Consider the following 24,474-nt stretch of genomic DNA (forward strand, 5'->3'; position numbering starts at 1 on the left):
AATTGAATTCCTTCAAATTTTTCCAAAATTCTAGAGGTAGAGGGCAGAAATCAAACAATGAGAGGGTTTCACAACTTCATAACTGTTGGGAATTACTGCAGTCTGACCAGTGAAAAGCTCTTACTTCATGTAAGGAAATCACACAGGAGTGGGTCTCCAGGGAAGACGGCAGGTGCAGGTTGGCTAAAATCATGGAGCTTGCATTGTTTTTATATTCATCTGGACTCATGTAATGTTCCATTCTTCAAGATAATGACACATTGAAATGTTTTTTAATTGAAAAATAAAATGTCAAAAGCAAAAGTTGCCAAGAAATTCAGACTGAGACATTTTATTATGCGAAAATAGCCTTTGCAAAATCCCTAGATACTCCTATCCTGAGAGGTATTTACTTGAAAAGTTGACAACCTGTTGATACTTTCCCCCAGTACAAACCCATTCTCAAGACTGAACTCTTTCTGAAGTATATTTTTAAAAGTGAACACACTTAGCTAAATATAAATTGTGCATAACATCAGAGTTATGTGAAGGAGATGAGTAATCTAAACTTCTAGGATTTTTCTACATAAAAACAAAGCAAATATTAAGGAGGATTTAATAGGTATGAAGTCATACAAGCTGCTAGTAGGCAAATTGAAAAGCAGAAAGCTACCTAGCTAAAATATTTATTCCTAAAATTTCAAAAATATTTACAAAAAATTTTATATGAGTGAATTTGTATAAATATTTCAATTACCATGGAGAAATATTTATGTTGAGTTCATACATCATAGAGACAGTGATAATTAGCATGAAAAGCACTCTATACTGACATGAACTCTTGCATCAGAGCATTCCTCTACTTGTCTGTTTCTCTGTATAATGGGGCTAAGAACGCTGAATCTCCCTGAAAGAAGGGAGCTCTTCCAGAATTATTTCTGAGTCTTATTGAACAACACGGTGTATGACTTGCCATAGCATTTAAACTTCTTGCTCTCTTAATATGTTTATCACTTTCTATGATATATTTCAGTATCAACTCATCTCAACGTAAAAGTTGTAACCTCATAGGAGTCAGATTTATATCTCTTGTGTCTAGCACATAGTAAGGATTTGATAAATAATTTTTGAGTGAAGAAATGACATATATCAATCTCTTCTGGTCTTCCTGATTCTAGCATCGATTCTTCCTTAATGTATATTTGATTATGAATTTTTACATGTTCTAAGCATGTGGAGATGATTGTCTGCCATATGCATTTGTTTTTGATTAATAGAACTCAAAGTTAACATAGCCAGAGAATGATGATGGTATGAACGTATTACAGAAGATAAGATATTTTTTTTAAGTAAGCTCAGGTTATAAGCATCGTACAAGAGTCTGAGTATCCACAATTATGAGCAGAGATGAGCAGGTCTCTCATGGAAGGGGAGAATGGAGGTAAAATCAACTTTGCAAGCAGGCAGAAGAGACAATAATCTGGAAGACAAGATTTTGGGGACAGATCATTCCTGCCCCCCAAATACTTCCCTTTTAATATTTGATATTGTCACTTAGATTTTTTGAAATTCCCTCACTTATAGCAATGATTTTATTTATATTAATATGCACAACCTGGAAGTCGTTAGAGTCACATTTTTAAACTTTTTGGGATGGTCCTATGATGTTAGTAGCATATCCTAAAGGACTGACTTGGTTTACCTTCTTCCCTCTGGAATCTGTGGGAGGAGTTTGAAAAAAGGACTTGGAGGTCTATTTTCTCTTTCTCCTTTAAAAAATACACTCTGAATAGAGAAGGAGAATAATTGCATTTGAGTACTCTCACGTGAGGTAGATGAAAGTCTTTGACATAAATCTTCATTTTGCCTGAAGTCTGTTTCGGTTCAGATTAAAACTCTTAAAAGAGATTATTAGAGAAATAAAAAAATCTACGCAGACTTAGGGCTTCTATTGTTCAATTATATGAAGCATATTAGAACTAGAAACTGTCAGTAATATCAAGGCTGGGATAGTAGAGGAATTGGCATGGCACCAATGAATGGCACCAGGGATTGTTGTGGTTGCTTAGAGCAGGTATCTTGTTCTGGCTATGTGAGTATCAGCAGAGGTGGGCTCAAAGGAGTTCAGGTGATAGCGTCACAGTCAGCTTGGGATGAGCACAGCCTGGTAGCAGTAGAGGCTTGGAATTGGGTTGGATGTGGAAGAGCAGCAGGAACTGAAGGTGGATTGCAGCACAAGCACTATACAGGGCTTGAAGGGCAAGGCTTTATGAAGGAACCTACACAATGAAGTGCCATATTGCATTTTATTTTTCCAAATAAGTTGTGAGTTTAGTGATAAAGGTTGGGCTGTTGGATTTCTTCCCCTGAAGTGTACATTCCTAGTGAAAGGGGAGCTATAATCCATTCTGTTGGCTAAAGACGTATGGAATGCAAAGATGAGGAAGGTGGATAGGTGCTTGAGACATAAAGACTGTAGATTCCAAACAAGCAATTTTAGCTTTGAAAATAGGGTTCTACAAGTTACCTGCTTTAAAATTTGAATAGAGGTCTATTAATTAGTTTGGACATGTTTGAATTAATTAAAAGACACACATGCACACACACAAACACAAGCACATGCACACAGCTCTATAGAACCTAGATCAAACAACCTGAGATTTGAGAATCTGCACTTCCAGCTAAATAGGCAACTCCCTAAACCTTAATCATATCATTTTTCAGATTAACCCAAACTCTAAAATTATCTTCCATCTAGCTTCATCGTAACTCTCCTTTTGAAAATTCAGATTTCCTAAAGGAAGGAAGGTAAAGTTAGTTACCCTTCCACCTTCTTTCTCACTTCTCTCCCTACTTTTACTTTCTCATATCTCCTCTGACCTCTCAACCACTTGTAGCTCTTTAGCTTTGGCTTGAGGAACCATCCTTCCTCTCTGGAAGTGGTCAGAGTCCTCCTGTCCCCATCCTCAGCCCTTGTCCTATGTGGTCCTCTCTTCAGCCCCAAAATGGAAAGGATGAACAACCTTTTGGAAAGTGTAGTTTTTCTGCTACACTAGACAATTTTCCAACAGTTTTGACAAATTAAAGCCATGGCCACTTTACAAAACATTTATGGGTCATAAGCTACTGGCCACTACTCTATGGTAGTCAGCACAAGAATTGACCAGTAAAAGAATACGGATTGTGCACTGTGCTTGGCCAAGAAAACAGCTCCAAAAGGCTCATTGGTTCTGAAGGGAACTGTCACAAATGTACTTCAGCATGACACATTTGCCAATGCAGACCTGAGACTGGAGTGGATTATTTGCTATCAATGGAGACTTGGATTTGTAAATTCTATAGCGATTGATGCTATATGAGATTTTATCCAAGGGTTATCCTTTTATGTTAAAAATATAAAAACATAATTTGTAATTGTCATGTCAAGAAGCTGATACTCAATGGTACACAATGAAATGCTTGCTTCATGACTCAGGGACAGTAAACTAGCACCTCTTTGGTAGTGACTTTATTGTGTCCTTGCAACTGTACAATTAGTACATCATGTCTACTTTGGAAACATTCTTCCTCAAAATATCCCCAGACTCCCATTCTCATTGCTCTCAATTTATCCTTTCTCCTCAACAAAAATTTAGGAGTCTGTGTTACACATTAGCAAACCAGCAGTATTTTAAGATGATTTACAGAGAGCTTAAGAGAAGATTGCGCTTTTCAAACTTCGTGGCTAGAAATTCCCATGAGCTTTAATTTAGTCTCTGCTTCCTGAAATCTCATTGACATAAAACATCCAGTATTTCAGTTCTAAATGGTTTTGTAGAAGTGATTTTTAATAGGCCCACATGCTGCTGCTAATCAACAAACTATTTTCATAGAAACAATAGCATTGAGACTTTTTCTTTTCTAAAGGACAGATAGTCTGATTGATAAGAATGCATAGATCTGTGACAGTGAATAGTCTAACAAGAAGTGTATGGGCTGCTTTAAACAGATAGGATCTGTTGCTTTGACATGCATCAGTGAGTGCAACATAAATAATATCATTTCCTAACAGTCATACTTGAATTTGCCAGGAAAGATTATCAGGGTGAATTGAACAATACAAAAACGTTTGTGATTCTACAACCAATGGTAGACATCGGTAACTTTTGCTGGCAGTGAACTGGCAAAGTTGCTGAAAGCTTTGTTAATATCAACTGGAACTTAAACAATGCACACATGGATTCTATTTGTGATGCTTTTCAATAACCCTGAACTTTGGGATCAGTTGGTTGTAGTGTAAAAAGCAGTAGTAGACCACCCAGGATGAAGTAAAAAATAAATCTTAGAAATATATGGCATGTATACATGTGTGCATTATTAATGTGGGTTGTTCAAGTGTTGGTTATATACGTTATTGGGATTTAATGGCACTAAAATATCCTAAGGAAATAGGCTTTGATTACTGTTTTTTACTAAATTGCACATTTAATTTTAAAAAGTCTTTCTGTTGGTAATTCAAGGAGTTCTATTTAAAAGGAAGTATTTAAATTACTATATTCTCTTCATAGAATTAAAATACTATAAAATTACTGGAAAAAAATAGTTGAGAAATTCAAGCAGTCACTCTCATACTGCTGCCAAATTTCAGGAAGCCTAATACTGGGGACTTTCATTCCAGGAAAATTTCTACCTTAATTACCCTTGGAAACCTAAAATAAGTGAGATGATAAGATTATCTATAAGTATACTCTTTCATTGCATTCCACTCCCTCTCCTAAGAATGTTATTTAAAAACTAGATAAAACTATTTATACTGTTGAGGTTTACCATATTCTTTTTTATCCAAAAAATCCAAATGAACAAACAAACAGGAGGCATCACTTTTAAAAAGCTGAATAGTAGAAATATCTTCTAAGGGACTTCTCCCACCCCCAACCCAGGCTATATCATTGTTGGATAAATATTACTTAAAATACAACAACTTTCTGTCTATTTCTATCACAATCATTCTCAAAATGTATAATAGTTTCTCTTCATCAATAGGCTAAGTAATTCTCCCCTGATAGTCCAGGGCCCAGATATGTTAGTGTCTGATCTCCGCCCCTGGTGCCAACAGACCCTAGAAGCAGGTTAGTCTTCTTAGGACTTGGACAGGAGAAAGCCTGTGTGGAGCCATTGGGCCAGGGAAGTCTTGATAAATGAGTCATGAAATATTAAGAATAATCTAAATTTGTGCCCCTGAAAGAGAATGAGATCCAAATCTCTTAGAGCACTGCTGCTCAAACATTAGTGCACAAATTATCTGAGAACTGAGCTAAAATGGAAGGTCTGATTCAGTGAGTCTGGGCTGGGTCTTAGATATCTGTATTTCTCATAAGCTCCCAGGTGATGCCGATGTTGGCAGTCCACACTTTGACTACGTGTTTCCAGAAGCCTAGATGTAGTGGTTGGTTGGCCAAAGTAGACAGGATAATGAGAGATCAATAGCACACAAGATTGAGATCTCCAGAAGGATGAAAAGAGGAAGTATACAGGAACTCAAGCGTTTGCACTCTTAATAAAAGAGATGATAGCTGTGTTCTTTATGCTTTTACTTTCTTTGAAGATCAATGCACTTTCTTCCCTTGCTACTCAGCCCCTATTCTCTCTGTCTTCATAATCTCACAGCATTTGAGATTTTTCTGCTCCTCATGCTCTTAAAATTTCTTATTTTTGAGCACTCTCTTTCAATTCCTTTATGTTATGTTAAATATATTATATCATCATATGGCCAATAATGAAAGTTGGGTCTGCAGAGTGAGCTGTGCTGTATTGGTGCAAAATGTTTAAACATAGCAGGACTGAGAAACACAGAGCCTAGAAAGATATCCAGAGAACAGACTTCGACTTAAGGCATTAAAGAATGTGTAGTTCAATTTTGTCTAAAAATTGTCTGCTTTGCTACTACGAATATATGCACTGCCCATTGAGTTTTAAACGTAATGCTCTTTTCAGTTATGGACAGTATAAAATACTTTTGTAAAGTCCTTCTTATTCTTCCCCCTTCCAGCTTATCTAACATATACAGTAGTCTTTCCTGGGAACTAGCCTAAATGATCTCTGAAAGTTTCTATGAACACAATAATTCTACCTCACAGCCTGCATTGTTGTTTCATGCCTTTCTGCTGCTTTTTATCAATTTCCAAGATAGTTAAAGCCGAAAGATGACAATACTTCAAATAAAAACACTTAAAAAGAATTACCAAATAATTGAAGCCGATCAGTGTTCACACTTTGGCAACTTTTATCCTTTCCTACCAGACTTTGATGTCCATCAGGTTGTGCTGAGACCTAAATATTAGTGACCATCTGGATCATGTCATAGTTTGTTCTTATTTTTGCCTAACAGTTTCTTTGTGGATTTGCCTTCCACAACACATATGGTTTATTTCTTATGTTTATCCTTAGCTTGGCAGGGTTTTGAGGTGTCGTGTCTCTTTTCATCTCTACTTTTTAAAGGGAGTGATTTTGCATAAATTATTGTCTTTCTAGGTGTGAATTATGGTAGTGTTCTTTTTCATGTGTTCTTTAGAGACTATGAATAAATGCCTGTTCTTACATTTTCTTCCTGTAAACTATATCCTATTACAAGAAATACAATTTTTTCTATACTATTTATTTTTTCAACTTTGATTCTATTTTTGAAAGTTCTTCATCAGCACTTGGAATTACTTAAGACTGTGTCTCAAGATTTTTCATACATTAAAGCACACAATATAATATAGTTTATTTGAGCCTATATGAAAAGAATTATTTTGTTTTCTGGAAGATAGTTTATGAAATAATGTATGGAGAAATGTTTCCTTTTCAAGCTTGAAAATGCTAACTTCCAAAACCGTATGTAAAAAAAATATATATATATATTCAAATGATTACTTAGTATAGAACAATTGGCCTATTCATCTTTAGAATGCATGCTTTGCGGTGGTAATTGAAGACAGCAATCCTAAAAATTAGAAAGTAAAAGGTGATTTAGTTGGAAATTAAGATAAATGTGTTGGCATCTTAATCTCATGGCATTTTATGAGAAGATCAAAGTCAAACACATAAGTTCTTTGCCTTTAATTGGGAGTCCCTTAGAATTTCTTTTGAGAATTTTTATGGAAAAAGGCAAGAGGAAAGTGCTCAAATAAATGGTATGACTCAGGGAAATTATTGTTATTGCTACAATGATTCCTTTAGAACAGGAAGAGGGAGGAATTATAGGTGCCAGAGACTAAGACAAGAAGTAGAGGGATCAGTGTCTGAAGAGGGTGGCAGTAGATATAATCAAGAGCATTTTGTTTTTTAAACAGGGAATAACATCTTTTTCTCATCATTTTCAGGACAGAAATGGAGAAAAGTGAATATATATCAGTGTTAGCCATGTTATATATCAACATTATCACACCAATTCTATGAATAAATTCTCTATCATCTCTCTCATACAGATGAAAGAACTGAGGTGTTATTTATTTTATAAATGGTAGGACTGAGGCCCAGGGAAATAAAAAGGAAAAAAATTGCCCAAAGACATGCACTATTTAAGAGGGTAGAGCTGACAATTAAACAGGTTTGCTCGCCTCCAAAGCCACTTGATTGTCTATCCTCTCTTAAGAAATAGACTCCATTCTGTCTGTCTTGTAAGACTTTTTGACATACTTTCACTCTCTTTCCACACAGCATGCTCCCTTAAATAATATTTACCATGACTACTTATCTTTCTAGCAACACAAGTAATCATTAATTACATTTGGGTTAAAACTTTATTTCTACCACTTTTGGTTTGGTGAATTGGGTAATTAGTTACTTAACCATTCTGTACCTGAGTTTCCTTATTGATTAAATCAGGATAAAAATAGGGTTTTTCAGGCTGTTGTATTGGTCAAATATAAAAATACAAAGAAAGCACTTAGTAAAGAAAACAGTCTGTTGTAAACACTTATTACTTCTTCCGTTACTACTACAGCTCTGATGACTACTACTGTTGCTATGGTTAGACTCGGTTTATGACATTTGACATGTTGCCTATTGTGTTTTTCTCTCTTCAATAGACTGTAAAATTCTCAAAATCGGAGACTAATTCTTAGTCATCTTTGAAACCCAAGTACAGAATGTTGTTCCTGGTACTTAGGAGGTACTCAACACATGCAGCATAAATGGTCTGAGGCCTAGATGCTCAAGTCCTTGAAGCTGTGCTCTCTTTTCCTCCATCTGGCCTGAGATGGTGTTTCTTATCCTTGAAACTTTATTTCTACAGGCTATTAAAACTTTCCTTATCTCTCATTGATGACTGAAAGTGGTTTGGAGAAATAGGTCAATTAACTGTGGGATCAGATGTTAGATGGGTTATTGATGAGGATACTGAATTTTGCAAGATGGATTGCTAACTGGAAGGAAAGATGTTTCAGACACTGTAGAAAGTGTAAGAGAATTGTGGAAATTAGTACATCGTTTTAAAAGGATAAGAAAGGAATAGTGAGAAGATGGCAAAATATTCAAAACACAAGAGTTTTTTTGGTTTGGTTTTTTTGTTTTGTTTTGTTTACGATTTCAGCAGAAAGTTTTAGAAGTGGCAGTAGAGGGCAATAAGAATGCTTTTCTTCACTAGAGGCTATTCTTCCAGAGAACATAAGCTCATAATAATATGGAAATATTTTTTAGAACATTAATGAGTTGACCTAGTTTTCAAAATATGCTAATCAAATATCACACAGTTGACTACCATATGGTATAGCAGAAGTGACAAAATAATATAACTGGAAATGAAAGAGACATCAACATGACATTGATAATCCTAATCTATGTTTCATATTAAATCTTGGATTTTGAAATAATCTTTAAAATCTTTCAGATACGCTAATGAAAACTAAGAACAAAGCTGATTTCTTAGGATGCCATTTTAAATTGGAAGTTAACCAGATGTTGGTGTGCACTTCTAAAGGAAGTTGTGCTTCCTACGGTTCACTTCCACTGGAATAGTCCACAGACCAAGGACTGGTCTCCTAATTGGTGGGACTGGGGAAGTTTAAAACCAAGTGGCAGAATAAATGACCTAGAATTTCAACAAAATTTCATCCATAAAATTTAGAATTTCTGCAATTTTCTCTTATACACCTTTAATTTGATGTTTTTAAGTTAAATTACCTAGATATATGCACCAAGTAAAAACATAGTTTATTTAAAAATTATGTGTATTTGAGTTGAATATATATACATGGGACAATTATAGTTACTACTATTGAAGAATGAGAATCTATATAGGATTTCTTCTGGCATTTATTGACATAAGGTATTAATTGTTATATACATATTTTTAAATCAATTTATTTAAACTAAAAAAAAAAAAAACACAGTTCACTTGTTTCTCCTACTCCCATCCCTCCCTTGCCTCTGTCAACCATCAATCTGTTTTCTGTATTTATGAGCCTAGTTTTTCTTAATTTACAATTTGTTTTAGATTCCACATATAAGAGAGATCGTATGATATTTGTCTGTCTTTGTCTCATTTGTTTTATTTGGCATAGTGCCCTCAAGATCCATCCATGTTATCACAAATGGCAACAGCTTATTCTTTTTTATGGCTAAATAACCTTCCATTGTTCAATCATACAATAGCGTATTTTGTGTATATATATATATATATATACACACACACACACACACAATGGAATATACATGTATACACCACAATTTCTTCATCCATTCACCCATCAATGGACACTTATGTTGTTTCTATATCTTGGCTATTGTAAATAATGCTGCAGCGAACTTGGGGGTACATAGACCTTTTCAAGTTAGTGTTTTTGTTTTCCCCAGGTAAATACCCAGAAGTGGAATTGCTAGATAATATGGTAGTTCTATTTTTAATTTTTTGAGAACCCTCCATACAGTTTCTATAGTGGCTGCACCAATTTACATTCCTACCAACAGTGTACAACCATTCCCTTTCTCCATATCCTCACCAACACTTGTTATTTCTAGTCTTTTTGATAATAGCCATTCTAACAGGTGTGAGATGATAACTCATTGTGGTGTTTTGTTGTTGTTGTTGTTTTGCTGAGGAAGATTGTCCCTGAGCTAACATCTGTGCCAATCTTCCTCTATTTTGTATATGAGATGCTGCCACAGCATGGCTTGATGAGCAGTGTGTAGGTCAGCCTCTGGGATCTGAACCCTCAAACCCTGGGCCACCAAAGCAAAGTGCACAGACTTAACCACTATGGCATGGGCCGGCCTCAGTCACTGTTGTTTTGATTTGCATTTCCCTCATGATTAATGATGTAAAGCATCTTTTCATGTACCTGTTGGCCATCTGTATGTCTTCTTTAGAAAATTGTCTAATCAGATCTTCTCCCATTTTTAAATCAGATTAGTTCTTTTGCTATTGAGGTATATGAGTTCTTTGTATATTTTGGATATTAGCCCTTATCAGATACATGATTTCCAAATATTTTTTCGCATTCTGTAGGTTTCCTTTCCACTTTGTTGATGGTTTCCCTTGCTATGCAGAAGCTTTTTAGTTGCTGTAGTCCCACTTGTTTATTTTTGTTTTTGTTGCTTTTGCTTTTGGTGTCAGATTCAAAAAATCATTGCCAATGCCTACTTCAAGGAACTTATTGCATATGTTTTCTTCTAGGAATTTTATGGTCTCAGGTCTTATATTCAAGTCTTAATCTATTTTGAGTTAATTTTTGTGTATTATGCAAGATAGTCCAGTTTCATTCTTTTGAATGAAATTGTCAATTGTTAATGATATTGTTATACACTAGGAAGTAGCAATTCAATGAAAAGTATATACAAAGTTGATCTAGCTATATATTTTTATTAAAATGCTAAAAATTTTTGAAGTTTGCTTGTGGGATGTTGTCCCTGATATGTTAAATTATTGTGTAAGGATATTGTTTCTCACAAAAGTATTCATTTCAAATTGTTATTAAAAATTGAGGTATTTTCTAACAAAATTATTTTCATTTATAAGAACAGACTTTACAAATGCATATATGATTCCAAAAATATTTTTTCTTATTATGGTCACATAATCAAATATGTGAAGAAAACTCATTTTGTATCAATTCAAATATTCTTTTTTTGGGAAAGGGGCCTCATTTTAGCAGTTTAAGAAGGATGCATGAAGAAACCAAATTTTTTGTTAGAGAAAATGAGTTGTCGACATCACTCCAAGTGTTTTATAACTGAAGAATTTACTGATTTTCATTGGTTCATTCATCTTCCATATTAATATCTTATGCTAATTGAGTGCCCAAGTAAATAAATTGCTTCCTTGAATGTATATTGTTTTTAGATGATCTAAACTAAAATAATGCTTATTGCAATGGCAGTTTATTGAAACATTAATAGATTACTTATTTTCACCATATGATGCAATATGATAATAAAAAGGTTGTGCTCAAATTGGATTAAATAACAAAATTGCAAACTGGGGTTTAAAATTTGCTGAATGCAGATCTAAGACCAGCCATTTATTACTTTTTTCTCCTACAAAGTTGGGATTAAAAAAATGCCCTACTCAGATAAAGAAGATCAAATGAGATCATGAAAATACCTTGAACATTACAAAGTGGTAGAAAAATGTAGTACTGCTATCACCAAACAGTGACTTTAGTACAGGTTTATTAGTGCTTCTGCACTTCTGATTATGTTGACTTTATTTACCATTATAATGTTAAATCATAATGTAATGCAATGCGATATACTATAAAGGGTTTCTGCTCTGAGGTTTAATATGTACTGTTATCAATCAGATGATTTTATGAAAATGTATAAACATTTCCTTTGAACAAGTTCAACAGTATTACTTCTCAATAATGAATATAGAGCTACCTGGTAGGACATAATTTTAATAAACACTGTCTAATGACAAAGAGGAGTTTAGAAAGAGGCCAGTATGGAAACAATTGCAAATTATATTCCAATCTTCACTAGGGGGAACAGGATATGTTAGTTTTTGAATGATTAGGGATTTTGTAATCCCGGGTACTTGTTGTTTGCTTTTTAAATTCCAGAGAAGTTAAGAATTTAAAGGATAAACTTTAACAATGGCATGTTTCTAAAATTAATGAGTAGACTATTGTTTTGGCCAAAATATAATAATCTTAGAGTATTTACTTATGCTTTCGTGAGTGAATATATTGCATAAGCGTAAGAATTCAATATACTCTTTGATAGTGTACTTTTCCATATGGATGCCAGATTTTATTTCTGATGCTGTATAATTAACCTGCTTGCTAAACCAAATACAGTAAAGTTACTTTCAACAAACATGCTATTAGGGTCAAAGTATTGCAAAGAAGAAAATAAGCAATGTTCCTGAGATTGGTAGATGTCAACAATGCAAATTTGAAACATAGATGTGCCATTTTTAGTCATTATCTAAATTCAAGCAGAATTTATTGAATGGTGTATAGAGACCTATACTAATGTGCTGACATTTATCAGCAATTTAAAACATTGCATGAAAAAATAAGAATATTTCAGAACTAATGAAACTGTCATTCTTTTTTTGAAATTCAGGGATGCAGACACCCTAAAATGTGATACGTATTACAAAATCCTAAAGTAGACAAGCTGTTTGATCTTTAGACACAAAATTTGATCTGAAAGCATTTAAGTGTCTCTAGAATTAGTTATCAATAAAACAATGAAAACATTAAGAACTGCGTTACACAACTGACATGAATTTAAAAACGTGATTTACTTGAAGGCTAATGCTTCAGTGAGATTTACAAAGAAAGCATGGAAGTTGAGACTTAAAATTTACCCAAATTGTGATGACTTGAACACATTTATGAAAACTTTTGCTTAGGTACCATATAAATAAATAGTGTGTCTACAAGTATAATGTTTACATTAAGAGACATAAAATACATTCTTTTGTTACAAGAGAAAAAACTTGACAGTTTAATATAGTGGTGGTGTGGAGTTGACAGATTCAAGATGCAGCTAGGCCTCCTCATTTTTTAAAACTTTTTCTTTTGTTTAAAGAAAAAAAATAGGAGACTTTGCCTGTCAACTATCTGTGTTAACTTGACCTGCATCATTGTTTAGCCCTGAAGTACCCCATCTAGGGTATCCACTGAACAAATACGGGCTTCATATCTTAATGATATCTTTCATGAAGTCTTGTTTGTGAGTCACCTTGCTAATTAGCAAGGCGATGTTGGAACCTGTGGCCACGTCATCTAATACTAGATGAGGGAGGTAATCCTGAAGGCAGGTGAAATATAAGAGAAACTTCATCTGAACTGTGTTGCAGCACAGAGGGGTCAACCTGGTAAAGCTATTTTCTCCCAGCCATTAGTCTCCAAATCCCAGCTGAAGCACGACAGGTTGAACTGGAGAAGAGATTATGGCATAAAGATTAGTTTGAAGATAATTGTGAGGACACTGCCCAGTGCTATGACTCCAGCTGAGTAAAGATAAAAGTGGTCAACACTCAGAGAGAAAGGAGGGAGGGAGAGCAAAGAGGTCAAGGGATGGAAGGAAGCAGAGTGAATGCCACCATGTGCCAGTGATGAGAATGTGAATACTAATAGAGGGCAATAAATCAAAATCCAAGAAGAACCAAACAAATGTAACATCTTGACTCATAGTAATGGGACATTTTACTCTTCTTTGTGAAGCCTGGGCTCGTACAAGCACAGAGAATACTTTTTCCCAGAATAAAAGTATTTTTCACCCTATCTTCCATTCTCCTTATGTCTTCTGCCTAGATGGCCCTTCATTTTACTTCACCTGGGAAAATCTGACTTATATTTCAATTCACAGCCTGTATTGTTTTCTGAACATTTCCGTGATCCCTTTCCACAATTTAAATACTTCCTACTCTCTGATCCCATAGCACTTTTATTATGAGCTTGCATTTGGCAGTTGTCACATTGTAACCTGGTTCTTTCCAACAATGACTTATGTATATTGGTATTTCCTATACCAGGTGTCATGTGAGGCACTGAGGGCAGAGATGAATTAGATCCTGTCCTCAAGGAGCTCACAGTCTAGAAAGGGAGATGGGAATGTAAACAAAGAAATTATACTTCGTGATAAGTGTGGCAATAAAACGTATATAGAAAGCACAAATTTAGTACAGACAAGGTGGTTAGCCTAACCTAGGGATGCGAGGATCAAGAAAGACTTGCCAGAGAAGATGATGTAAGGCCATTTTGTTTTCTTTATTTCATTGTGAACTCTTGAGGATAGGGGTTATGTCTCACTCATCTGAATATCCTCATCACTTACCAGTGCCTATTACATAGTACACAGACAAAATCTATCACTGGAATTTAATTGAATGGATAAGAATCTGGTTGTAAAAGATAAAGTGTCTAGAAGCTCAATTTCTTTATATTCAAAATCGTCTTTTTGTTTGGTTTGGTTTAATTCGGTACCTGTGCCTGTGTGTGCTTGCGTATTTGAAACAAAAACCAATGTGTTTCTTTGGTCAGGTTGACTGAAAATGGCCATACTATATGAGGCACCATTTCTGTGACTTCATTCTCTTTCATTTATAGGTCCTCTTATTATATTAACTTAAAAGAGGTATGTTTCTTTAATTAACTAGAATAAGAAAATTGTTAGAAATCAAATAAACTAATAGCATTTTGCAGATTTTTTGAAAAATAATGTTTTCTTCTTTATGGAAACGTGCATTTTGCAAACATTCACCGACTTTAAATAACTATTACAAACAAAGTGAAAATAAAAAGAATGGATGTCTCTGGCATAAGGCCAATTTATAGCTAACACACTATAACACAATAAGATGACATTGAATTCTATTTGTTAAGTGTGTCTTTGAAACCATGAAACTTGATAGATTTCCATTAAAATGAATGCAAATTGTGTTTAAAAAATGAATTCATAAACCAAAGATTTCAAAATGTTATACTAATCACTCCATATTAATAAAATGCTTGCTTATGACCTTCAGGATAGGCAATTTCAATAACAATTATTGGGTATCTTTGTAGATCTTGAATGAAACCAAACTGATTATCATAATGACACATTATAGGATTTCATCCCCATATTTCTTTTTTAGGTATGACATAAATGTAACAATATTTAAATTAAAGGGCATAAAAATTCACATCGTCACCATAATAGAACCCAGTTTACAGATGACTACAATGAAGAAATCTGCTAGCTGATTATGTAGCAACCTGGCTCTGGTTCTCAACATTTTCTAAACTTATGTTCCTTGACACCATATGCTATGGGGAACAGTAAAGACATCTGAATTCAAATCTTTTGAAGAAATGTGTATTTAGCAACTGAATACATGCTAAAAGGAATAATTTACAGCAGCAATTTCATTACATTTTTCTCTCCAGTTTTCTAGTTCCCATCTGAAATGCAATGATAAATACAGATATGGAACATATTTACTACCTGGCAAAAAACATGCGTATTGAATGGGCACACACCTTCTGCCCTTAAATAGCACATAAACCACTTTGTTACCTGTGTGGGAAAATCTTGCATTTTAGGATGATGTTGAACACATTGAAATTGAGTACCTATAAAAAGTTGCATTTTATACTGTTCTTCCTCTTCTTTTCAAAATTATTTACATCTCTTTTGCCTAATGTGTAGGTAGCAAAAATATTAAACACATATTAAAAGTCACTAAGTAATACATAAAGAGGAGCATTAAGTGTGCATTTACATGCATTTACATTTTTTGTTTGATTTCAACTGGGCCATAATTTCTCCGCTGCAATGTACCTTTTTCCTACCTTAAGACTGCTGTCATCATTTGCTTAAGGTCACGTGAGTCTCTTAACAAAGTTTCAACTCTGATAATACATGCATATACCAAAGCCTATTAAAACTAAATTAAATGAGATTTCGATTATTTTTTGTGCAAACTGCCCCCTCTCAATACACATTGGCAGAAGATTATGACTGCAATGAGTTATTTACCTGCAAGTTAAATCTATAATTTTCTTTGAAAACATAGATTTGATGGTTTATAGAGACATGACAGTAAATTTGTTTGTTTTTGTTTCTTCTAATTGAAGTCTAGAATTTCTTTCTATGGATATTTTACAATGCTAAACAAAATGCATTCAGCCATTGGAAGGCCTCCCAAAGTTATCATAGAACCTCTATCCCTTCAAATCCTTTATTTTTAAGGACTTATAAGATACTTCTATTGTTGCAAATAAATCTGATGTAGCTGCAAATTTAGAATGAAACGCAACACTGAATTTTAGTACAGTTAAGAAACTCTATGAAAATAAAAGAATGACCTATTTTTTGGAGCACTGTTTGTTCGTTGATTTATATTTCAAACACTTTTTTTTTTCTCTACAGGGAGTGTGTCCTTCAAATAATTTAAAATTCAGCTACCATTTGAGGATGTACTTCGATGTACTTCCAAAAGTAACACTGTATTAATCAATGGAGCCTAAAATTGAATGTAGAATATTTTTAGACTTTCATTTGAAACAAGCATCAACAAATTGCTTATTCAAAGTAATGATTAAAACTGAAACATGAGCTTCCATCTGTGAAATATTTCAGCTGATAGAGAATTTTTAAAAAATTCACTGTAGTCTGAGGTGAGAAATTAATGCTCAGTTAATTAGAATCCCAAGACAGCTAGAGTTAGAATTTCAATGTCACTTTCATTAATTGGCAATGAGATGTTTCCTTTGCATTTTTGTGCATGATGAAGGCCCTAGGGAGGGAGTCTGGGAAAGGTGAGTGCAGTGCAAAAGAGAGTATATTGTAAGGCTGAAGGTCTTATACATCCTTGAGACATGACAAAGGGTTTAACATGCTTTGAGTGTGGTTGTATCCTGGAAAATAGTTTGTATAAAAGTCATTCCCATTGATGTGAAAAGAATCACGTGTTCTTTAGACAGATAATTGTCTTAAACATGGTGAGATAAGAGGCAGCTGATACAGATGTAGACAGAGTTGGGAAATTTACTTTTAAGCTGTTCTGAATATTACTGATCTCTGTCTTTTCAAAAAAAATTAAGTGGCACAGATTCCTAATGGAATCATGAGAGAGTTTTTATGTCTCAAATATCATGCAGAGATTCAAGCACAGAATTAAGAGACATTTTCTATTAACATTATATTAAGATAATTCTTATTATTTTCATGAAATATGCAGTTCCTTTTTTCTTCATTAATCTACTAGGTACAAAAAAATGCATTTAACAAATCAATTTGTTTCTTCCCTTTTTTGCTAGCTAAATGCTCTGTTTTTCTAAGGACATTATGCAGGTTAAAATTAAGTTAGATAATGCTTAAACAAGGGGAGGTGTTATTTGTTTGAATTCCTCAGAGAAATAAAGCATAATTTATATCCAGGTTTTAGGAATTAATTGTTAATAATGTATATATGTTTCTAGGACAATACTGGCTATCCCTCTCAGAACTGAAGACAAAATGTCAAAAAAAAGCAGCACACAACTGGGGTTTTTTAAACAAAAACTATATAGCACAATAATTGTAAGACAAAGACCTACTCTAGCTTAGAAAAAAGCTAAACTTTACTGCATATTTGTCATGGTACATTTAAATTATAGTTTTAATAAAATACATCTTTAGGTCAAAGCTGAAAGAAGACATCAGTAGTAGATCAGTGTAGTCCATTTTTCTTCAAGAGGATGAATGGTTTATGTTTTTTTATGTTTCCACAGACCATTTCATTTAGTATCGTTTTACTCCTCTAGTACATATAAACATGAGTGCTGGTAGACAAAAAATATCCTTGAATCCAACCACATTTTGCAATATTCATCAGCTTAGTAAATCCATGCAGTTTATTTTAAACTTTTAGTTCAATAAAATGGCTTTACTAATGCAGTTTTTCTTCTTTAGATGGCAATATGGCAAATGACATTTTTATTTCTCAGGCAAAGAAGAAAGTGAAACCTCTACAATGAAATCTCGTAGGAAACATTGAGTCTGCTAAAGTGAACATCTGTGTTCACCTGACCTCTATTAGATGTTGGAATTAGGAGGAAAGCCTGTTAGGAAAGTTACTCATGGACTTAATTTATAATTGGTGGAACTCAGTTGCATTTCCCACCATTGTAAACATCCCCGTAATGCCATGAGAAAAGTTCATGTATATTGCATTTTTTCCAGTTATTGTCTAGGCAAGTTTCTGCTTGTTTGAGGTTTCTAGAGGTAATGCACTTCAGACACTCCTGGGTGCCCGCTCAAATTCGTGGGTCCTCCTGTTTCTACCCTTCTTATTTTCCTGTAAGTGCTTCCATTTGTTGCTGTTCCCTTGGGTGTGTCCTGGCCTTTGCCGTCGTTGTTTTCGGTCCCTTTTCCACACTTGTTCACAGAACTCATCCATTGTGTTCAGGTTGGGGTGGTTGATAAGCTGCATGAAGTCTCTGTACCAGACCTTCTGGCTGGGTGTCATGCTGTTGGATATTTCTTTGGTCTTAGAGCCATCACCATCATCATCTTTGTGAAGAAGTTCTTCCAAATGTTCTGTGTCAATGACTTCCAGGGTGACTTTAAGAAGAGTTTGCATGAATCCGTGTTCCACAGCATGACAGAGGTAATTGCCTGAATCCTTCCTCTGTAGACTACGGAGTAGAAGGCCTTGTTCCGTCCTGATGATGTGATCATCTACTCTGATCTAGCAGAAGGAAAAAAGATCGTAACAAAATATATATATTTAAAAGAAATATAAATTCTGAAACTCTGTCTCAGTAAAAATCTATGTTATGTGTTGAAGCACATTTTAACAGTTAATAAAATTTCTAACTGAAGAGAAATGATAGCATTTCCCATGAGGGAAAAGAAAATCTCTGTCAATTATTTTTAAGATACATTGCAAAATATTGATTGTCTACTGTTTTAATTGAATTTCTCATTATAATAATTTAAAATACTCAAGATAATGGGAAGAAAGGACAATGATATACTTTATTTTATAGATTTTAAAGAAGGTATATAAATATAGGAGAAAGTTAACATTAAATATAGGAATTGGAAAGGCAGAACTATAATGCCAGAAAGCAATGTAGCATTAGAATAAATTTATAATAAGATTTAAAAAATAAAATTAAAAAATCAGCAGTTGAGCAAGCAGAAAAAAGCATGGGATTACATGTTTAATAATTAAATATTAAATTACCTAGGTTTTAGATGTGACATAAATATGAATATATGCTCCTGAGTATATCTAATTTCAGTTTTATTTTGAAAACAGCTTATAACAGAGATCTCTGAAAGCCTAAGCTGGTAATATATAAAATCAGCCTTGACATTTGTATGATGTGATCACATGTTTAAAGCCTTCTTCAAATGTCAAAAAAGATAATGGGAGGATTTTTACCTTTATATTCAGATTATGTTTGTAAAATACACAATGTCTGCACATAATACATTTACGAATCATCTACATAGTTCGGTTATTCTTATTTAATGCTTTTAAAAAGCTTTAAAGACCCAGAGTACTCACTGAGATTTTCTGTGTATAATTCTTTAATTTTACAGATAAATAAAGGGATCCAGTGAGGAGGAAGCTCTGTCTGGTGCAACATATATAGTTCGTATCAGACTTCATACTGGGGCCTCAGATCCTTCACCCAAAATCTACTATTCCCTTCCTCAAATTTCCCCTCCCCATTTGAAGAGGAAGCTAATGGAGAAAGGAAAGTACCTTTGGATAGCAGAATTAATTGAACAAAAGTTAAAATTAGTAGGAGGATTTTATTTTATTTCTTTTTGTACACAAATATAGATAACATAATTGCTTTGAAGATAACTACAGGAAGAAAAGAAGACTCTAAAGTATATCCCCAAATTGCTTCTGGGATAAAACTCTTACCAGTTCACCTTTGTTTCTTCAAATCCTAGCACAAAACCTGCCATGTAATCAACCTTCAGTGAATGCTTGTTTAATGAATGAGCTATTGATGGGTTAAGAAAAGGATAAAGATTCACAGTACTTTCCCCCCACCTCAGGTCAACCATGCTGGGGTCATTTAACAGTATATGTTAGATAGAAATAAGCCAGTCAATTTCATCCCTATACCTCTTCTTTCTGCTCTTCGTTTCGCCTCTGGAATTGCCAATAGACCAGAGCTCGCTGCGATTTTGGACTGCATTCCAGGAATGTGCTACTATTTTCTACTCCATAGATGATTCTTTCTTCAAGACTGTGGCCATGGTGATTATCTGGCCAGTGAAGAGGAAATAAAATGAGAAAATGTTAGACAAGCAAACCTAACTTTCCAAAGTATTTATTTGGCAATTCAAGAGATAAATTGGTTGCCAAGTTGGAAGTTTTTCCAAATTGATTGAGGATGACAGCAAAGTCATGGATGTAAGGTTTCAAAACCCAAGTGCCTACCTAAATAGACTATTTTTGTATGGGTTATGTAAAGCATATGCAGAGATTTGTCTACCAGAAAAAAGCATTACATTAACAAAATCAGTCATGTGTGGAGTATAGTTATACACCTTTATACGCCATGATAATGGGCACCAAGAAATTATTTTCACCATAAAACTCTATGCTGTGACGAATGGGGCCAGCTCATATTGGGCTATTAGTACAATAGTCATACTTACTCTACAGCACTTTTGGAAACAAGAATCTGTTTCTGAGAAATTATTTTGCCTCTTTGTGTTTCTTTCTCATCTGTAAAATTAAATTCACTAGCCAATAATATTTATCTGGTATTTTACAGAATACAAGTAGAATTCAGGAAGTTTATACTCCCCATCAATAATCCCTAAAAAATCCACAAGTTTGTTCTGAAGATAAATTGGTGTGAAATATTTGGGATGGCTCTGAGGAAAGATGCACAATTATAATGTAATGTGGTTTCCATTGTCCTTATTTTAAAATGACACATCTTTTATTATTTTCAAGAATTAGGCTAAAGCGAATATATTAAAATGCAGCAATGAGGAAACCTGTTTCCTGATTAAGTTTCTATTATTTTATCCTTTATGTAACTTCCTTCAATGTGGTAAATGAAACACAGTGAAGATCAAAAGCACGACACAGGGAGTCTAGGTAAAACTCATTTAGAGGAAAAACTCCTTATTATCTTGTATAATCCTGTTTTCATTATGACATCCTGTACAATCTGGAACTCATTAAGTTAATTTAGAAAATAATAAATACATTTTCACATGCATAGAGGGCTGACAGTGTAGACCGTTGAAAAATTTTTGTTCTCTACTTCAAACTCAGCGAGATTTTTAATTAAAAAAAAATGTTTCCTCCCTTTTTTGGCATCACTTTGACAGTTTTACTCTTGTTATAATCAACTGAGTACTTCTGTCTGTCATAGACAATATGAGTTGCTCTCACTACACTTAAAGCTTTCCAAAATCCTGCTTCCATCCAATTCCTGTACATGGCCTATGTCAATCATCTCCTATCCTCATCCTGCCTACAGGCGACCTTCTGCCTCCATTTTCTATCTCCCGGGATGTCAACCTCACTGCCTCTTCCTCTATTACTCTCGTGTGAAACAAAACTCCTCTAATATTGGGAAGTATCTGTCCCTTCTTATTCAACAAATCAATCCCCTGGAAATAGGAAAAAAACAGGAAATGACTGAAATGTAAAGAAACAGCAATATGCAACTGATTCCAAGTCACATTTTTTTCCATATTGGAGATATATATCTTTGTGTGTCAATATCTACTTTGACTATGGTAGCATTTTCCTTTTTCCTCTGAAATTATTTGTATATCTTTAATTGATACGTTATGAATAGCACATGTTGCTGTGCTAGTTTGCAAGACATCTGCTTCCCTGGATTAGAGAGGAATTGAATCTCTATGCCCGACGGGGGCTGGAAAATCTCTTGTATTTCAGGAGTTACCATGACTAATTAGAATGGTTTGTTAAGTGTTCTTATTCCAATAAAATTTTAAAAAGTAAAAGAAAAAATTTTAATTAAAAAAAGAAATCCTTTCACTTTTAGGAAAAAACTTTCCATTCAATCTCTACATATTAATGAATCATAAGATATATGACAGCATGATAACATAGAAAAAACAATCCAGTGGGTTTGGAAACAAACAACATGGTGAGCCACCAGTATCTTCTGGCTTACCAGCTATACCTCCCAGGCCTATTTTTCCTGTAGAAATTTACGATAATAACTGACTAGTCTCTTACCTAATCTGTCTAAATTACTAAGGATATCTATAGAAATCTAAGGTATCAGTAAATCATTGCTCTCAAACATAGGACTCTTTAAATCCCTCAGTACATTAGTTGACACAAAGCTAAGAAGAGCGATGCAACTTGTATAATAAGAAAGAAGAGAGTTTAATATAAATGTAACATTGAATAGGTACACTTAAAAAAAGTAACTTGGTTGTCTTCTTCCCAATCAATTTAATCATTTTACTTGAACCACAGAGAGCTTTCTGTTAACCTTTCTTAGTCCTGAAAACCTGCTCAGTTTTTAGTTTCTCTTCAAGATTACGTCTGGTGGCAGCAAATGATTCCCAATGTACAAAAAGAAAAATTCTCTTGATAGTAAATGTTTTCTTCTATTTAAAAAATATTTCATTTTATCTTCTACTTACCTATAGTAGAATATAATGTAAGATGTTATTTGATTTAACCAAGAATTTATACCAAGTTATTTTTAGTCTATTATAGCAACAGTTGATGGTCTTTTTCAAGAAACATTGACATTCAGGTACTTTTCTACCTGAATGAGATAAGAACAATAACTGGAAAGTTTGGTTCATTCGCCTGCTAGCTTTAGTTAATTTGCCTTTATAACTACTCTTCCCAATACCTTAAGGACTCATTCCCCTGTAAATTGGCCCTTTCTTTCTCTCCTTTGTCTAAGTAAAAAGCAAAAGAAAATCTAGTTAGCAAGCAGTGAAGCTAAAAGTCCTGTCATATTAACTCTCAGCGAGTCACTATGCAGAGGCACTGTTGTCTTTCCTCGATTTGAGATTCACCTATTCTATGTTCTGTTAGGTACTGCTGCCATCAGCAAAAATTGCAAAAACTAAATTTCCACTAAGTGTAGCTATTTCCATTAATTCCTCTGCAGTAGAATGTTTCTATCATCAGCAACTTTTAATTTAGGGCCAGAACTTTCATTTAAAGTGGCCTCAGCCAAGCATTCAGATATTTGGGTGCTCAGATGTAACAACCTGTAAACATTTTTTTTCTGTTAATGTCTCCAAACCTGACATCTTATAAACAGATACCAAATAAATATTTAGAAAGAATGATTAGAAGGCACTCAGTAAATATCCATTCCCTTTCCTGGCCCTTCTACCCAACTGCTTGAGTAAATTTTGCACAACACAGAAAACATTAGAGGTCCAATAACAATATGTTTCTCTCTCTCTCCTTTTCTCCCTCCTTTCTTCCCCCTGCCCCCAATAACTCTTTGTCTCTCTCTCCTTCTCTCTCTCTTTCAGAAAAATTTACGAAGGAACAACATTTTGATTCTTGTCTTCTAATCTTACTAGATTTTCAATTTTTTCTTTGAATGTCAAACGTACTCTCATTTTGACTGTTTATTAAAGCAAACAGCTTTGCATAAAAATGGCAGCATAGTATAGCTATAAGTATTTTCAGAGCATATAATATTGAGCTCGTAATCACCCAATATAAATCAGAAGCTTAACTGAGAAAACACTGTTGATTAAAGATTTCTTGAAGGATATGAAATCTTGCAAATTCAGGGTTAGGTAAAACCCAAAATCTCACTCTAGATTAAACTAGTTGATCTGAGAGCAGTTTACGTGGAACACATTGTGTTAATCCCCTAACATAATTGATTTTATGGAATTGTGTTGGCTGAGGTTCCTCTGATTACGTTGAGGAAGCCCATAAGCAGTACTCTATGGATTTGCTCACTGTGTTTATGTCACAATGTGGTTGAGTATGATGTTCGTTGCACTGCGGTGTTTTCTCCACATTCATCTTTGAGAAATTTTTCTTTTTGGTCTTAGTTTTTAGGAATTATTGAGATTCTCTTGAACAATTGATTTTTTTAAAATAAACTTTGTGACTGATTAGTTGATCACATTTCCCCCTCTACAATAGCTAAAAAGACCTACTTAGAGGGGTTGGCCCCATGGCCAAGTGGCTAAAGTTCCGCACACTCCACTTGGGTGGCCCAGGTTTGTGGGTTCAGATCCCAGGCGTGGACTTACTCCACTCATCAGCCATTCTCTGGAGGCATCCCATATACAAGAAAATAGAAGAAGATTGGTACAGATGTTACCTCAGGGCTAATCTTCCTCGAGAGAAAAAAGAGGAGGATTGGCAACAGATGTTAGCTCAGGGCAAATCTTTCTCACAAAAAAAAAAAAACCAAACAAACAAAAAACAACTCATTAGACAAATTTATGTTTTACCCTTACAGCTTCTTGGTAAATATGTTCTTGCTGCATGCATGGTTGTGTTCTCTGTCAGTATACCTGCTATGCTTATGTGCCATTATTGCTATCTTTACCTTATCTTTGTTTTTAATCAAACAATTGCAA

General features: G+C 34.2%; 1 protein-coding gene across 3 annotated transcripts in view; it reads right to left on the bottom strand.

Moving 5' to 3' along the window:
• Positions 1-14,146: 14,146 nt before the first annotated feature.
• The window catches only part of SEMA3A (semaphorin 3A), a 451,042-nt gene continuing 440,714 nt past the window's right edge, over positions 14,147-24,474 (bottom strand). For 2 of the 3 annotated variants that reach the window (XM_070264479.1, XM_001491234.5), the window contains 2 exons: positions 20,018-20,160; positions 15,242-18,613 (listed from right to left, as the gene is read on the bottom strand). In XM_070264479.1, coding sequence (XP_070120580.1) covers positions 18,158-18,613; positions 20,018-20,160 — 599 coding nt within the window. In that variant the 3' untranslated portion in view covers positions 15,242-18,157. Of the gene's footprint in view, positions 18,614-20,017; positions 20,161-24,474 lie in introns of all 3 variants that reach the window. The other variant, XM_014739188.3, reaches the window with a different exon arrangement.

The sequence above is a fragment of the Equus caballus genome, chromosome 4 (assembly GCF_041296265.1).
Source record: "Equus caballus isolate H_3958 breed thoroughbred chromosome 4, TB-T2T, whole genome shotgun sequence".
Classification (NCBI taxonomy): domain Eukaryota; kingdom Metazoa; phylum Chordata; class Mammalia; order Perissodactyla; family Equidae; genus Equus; species Equus caballus.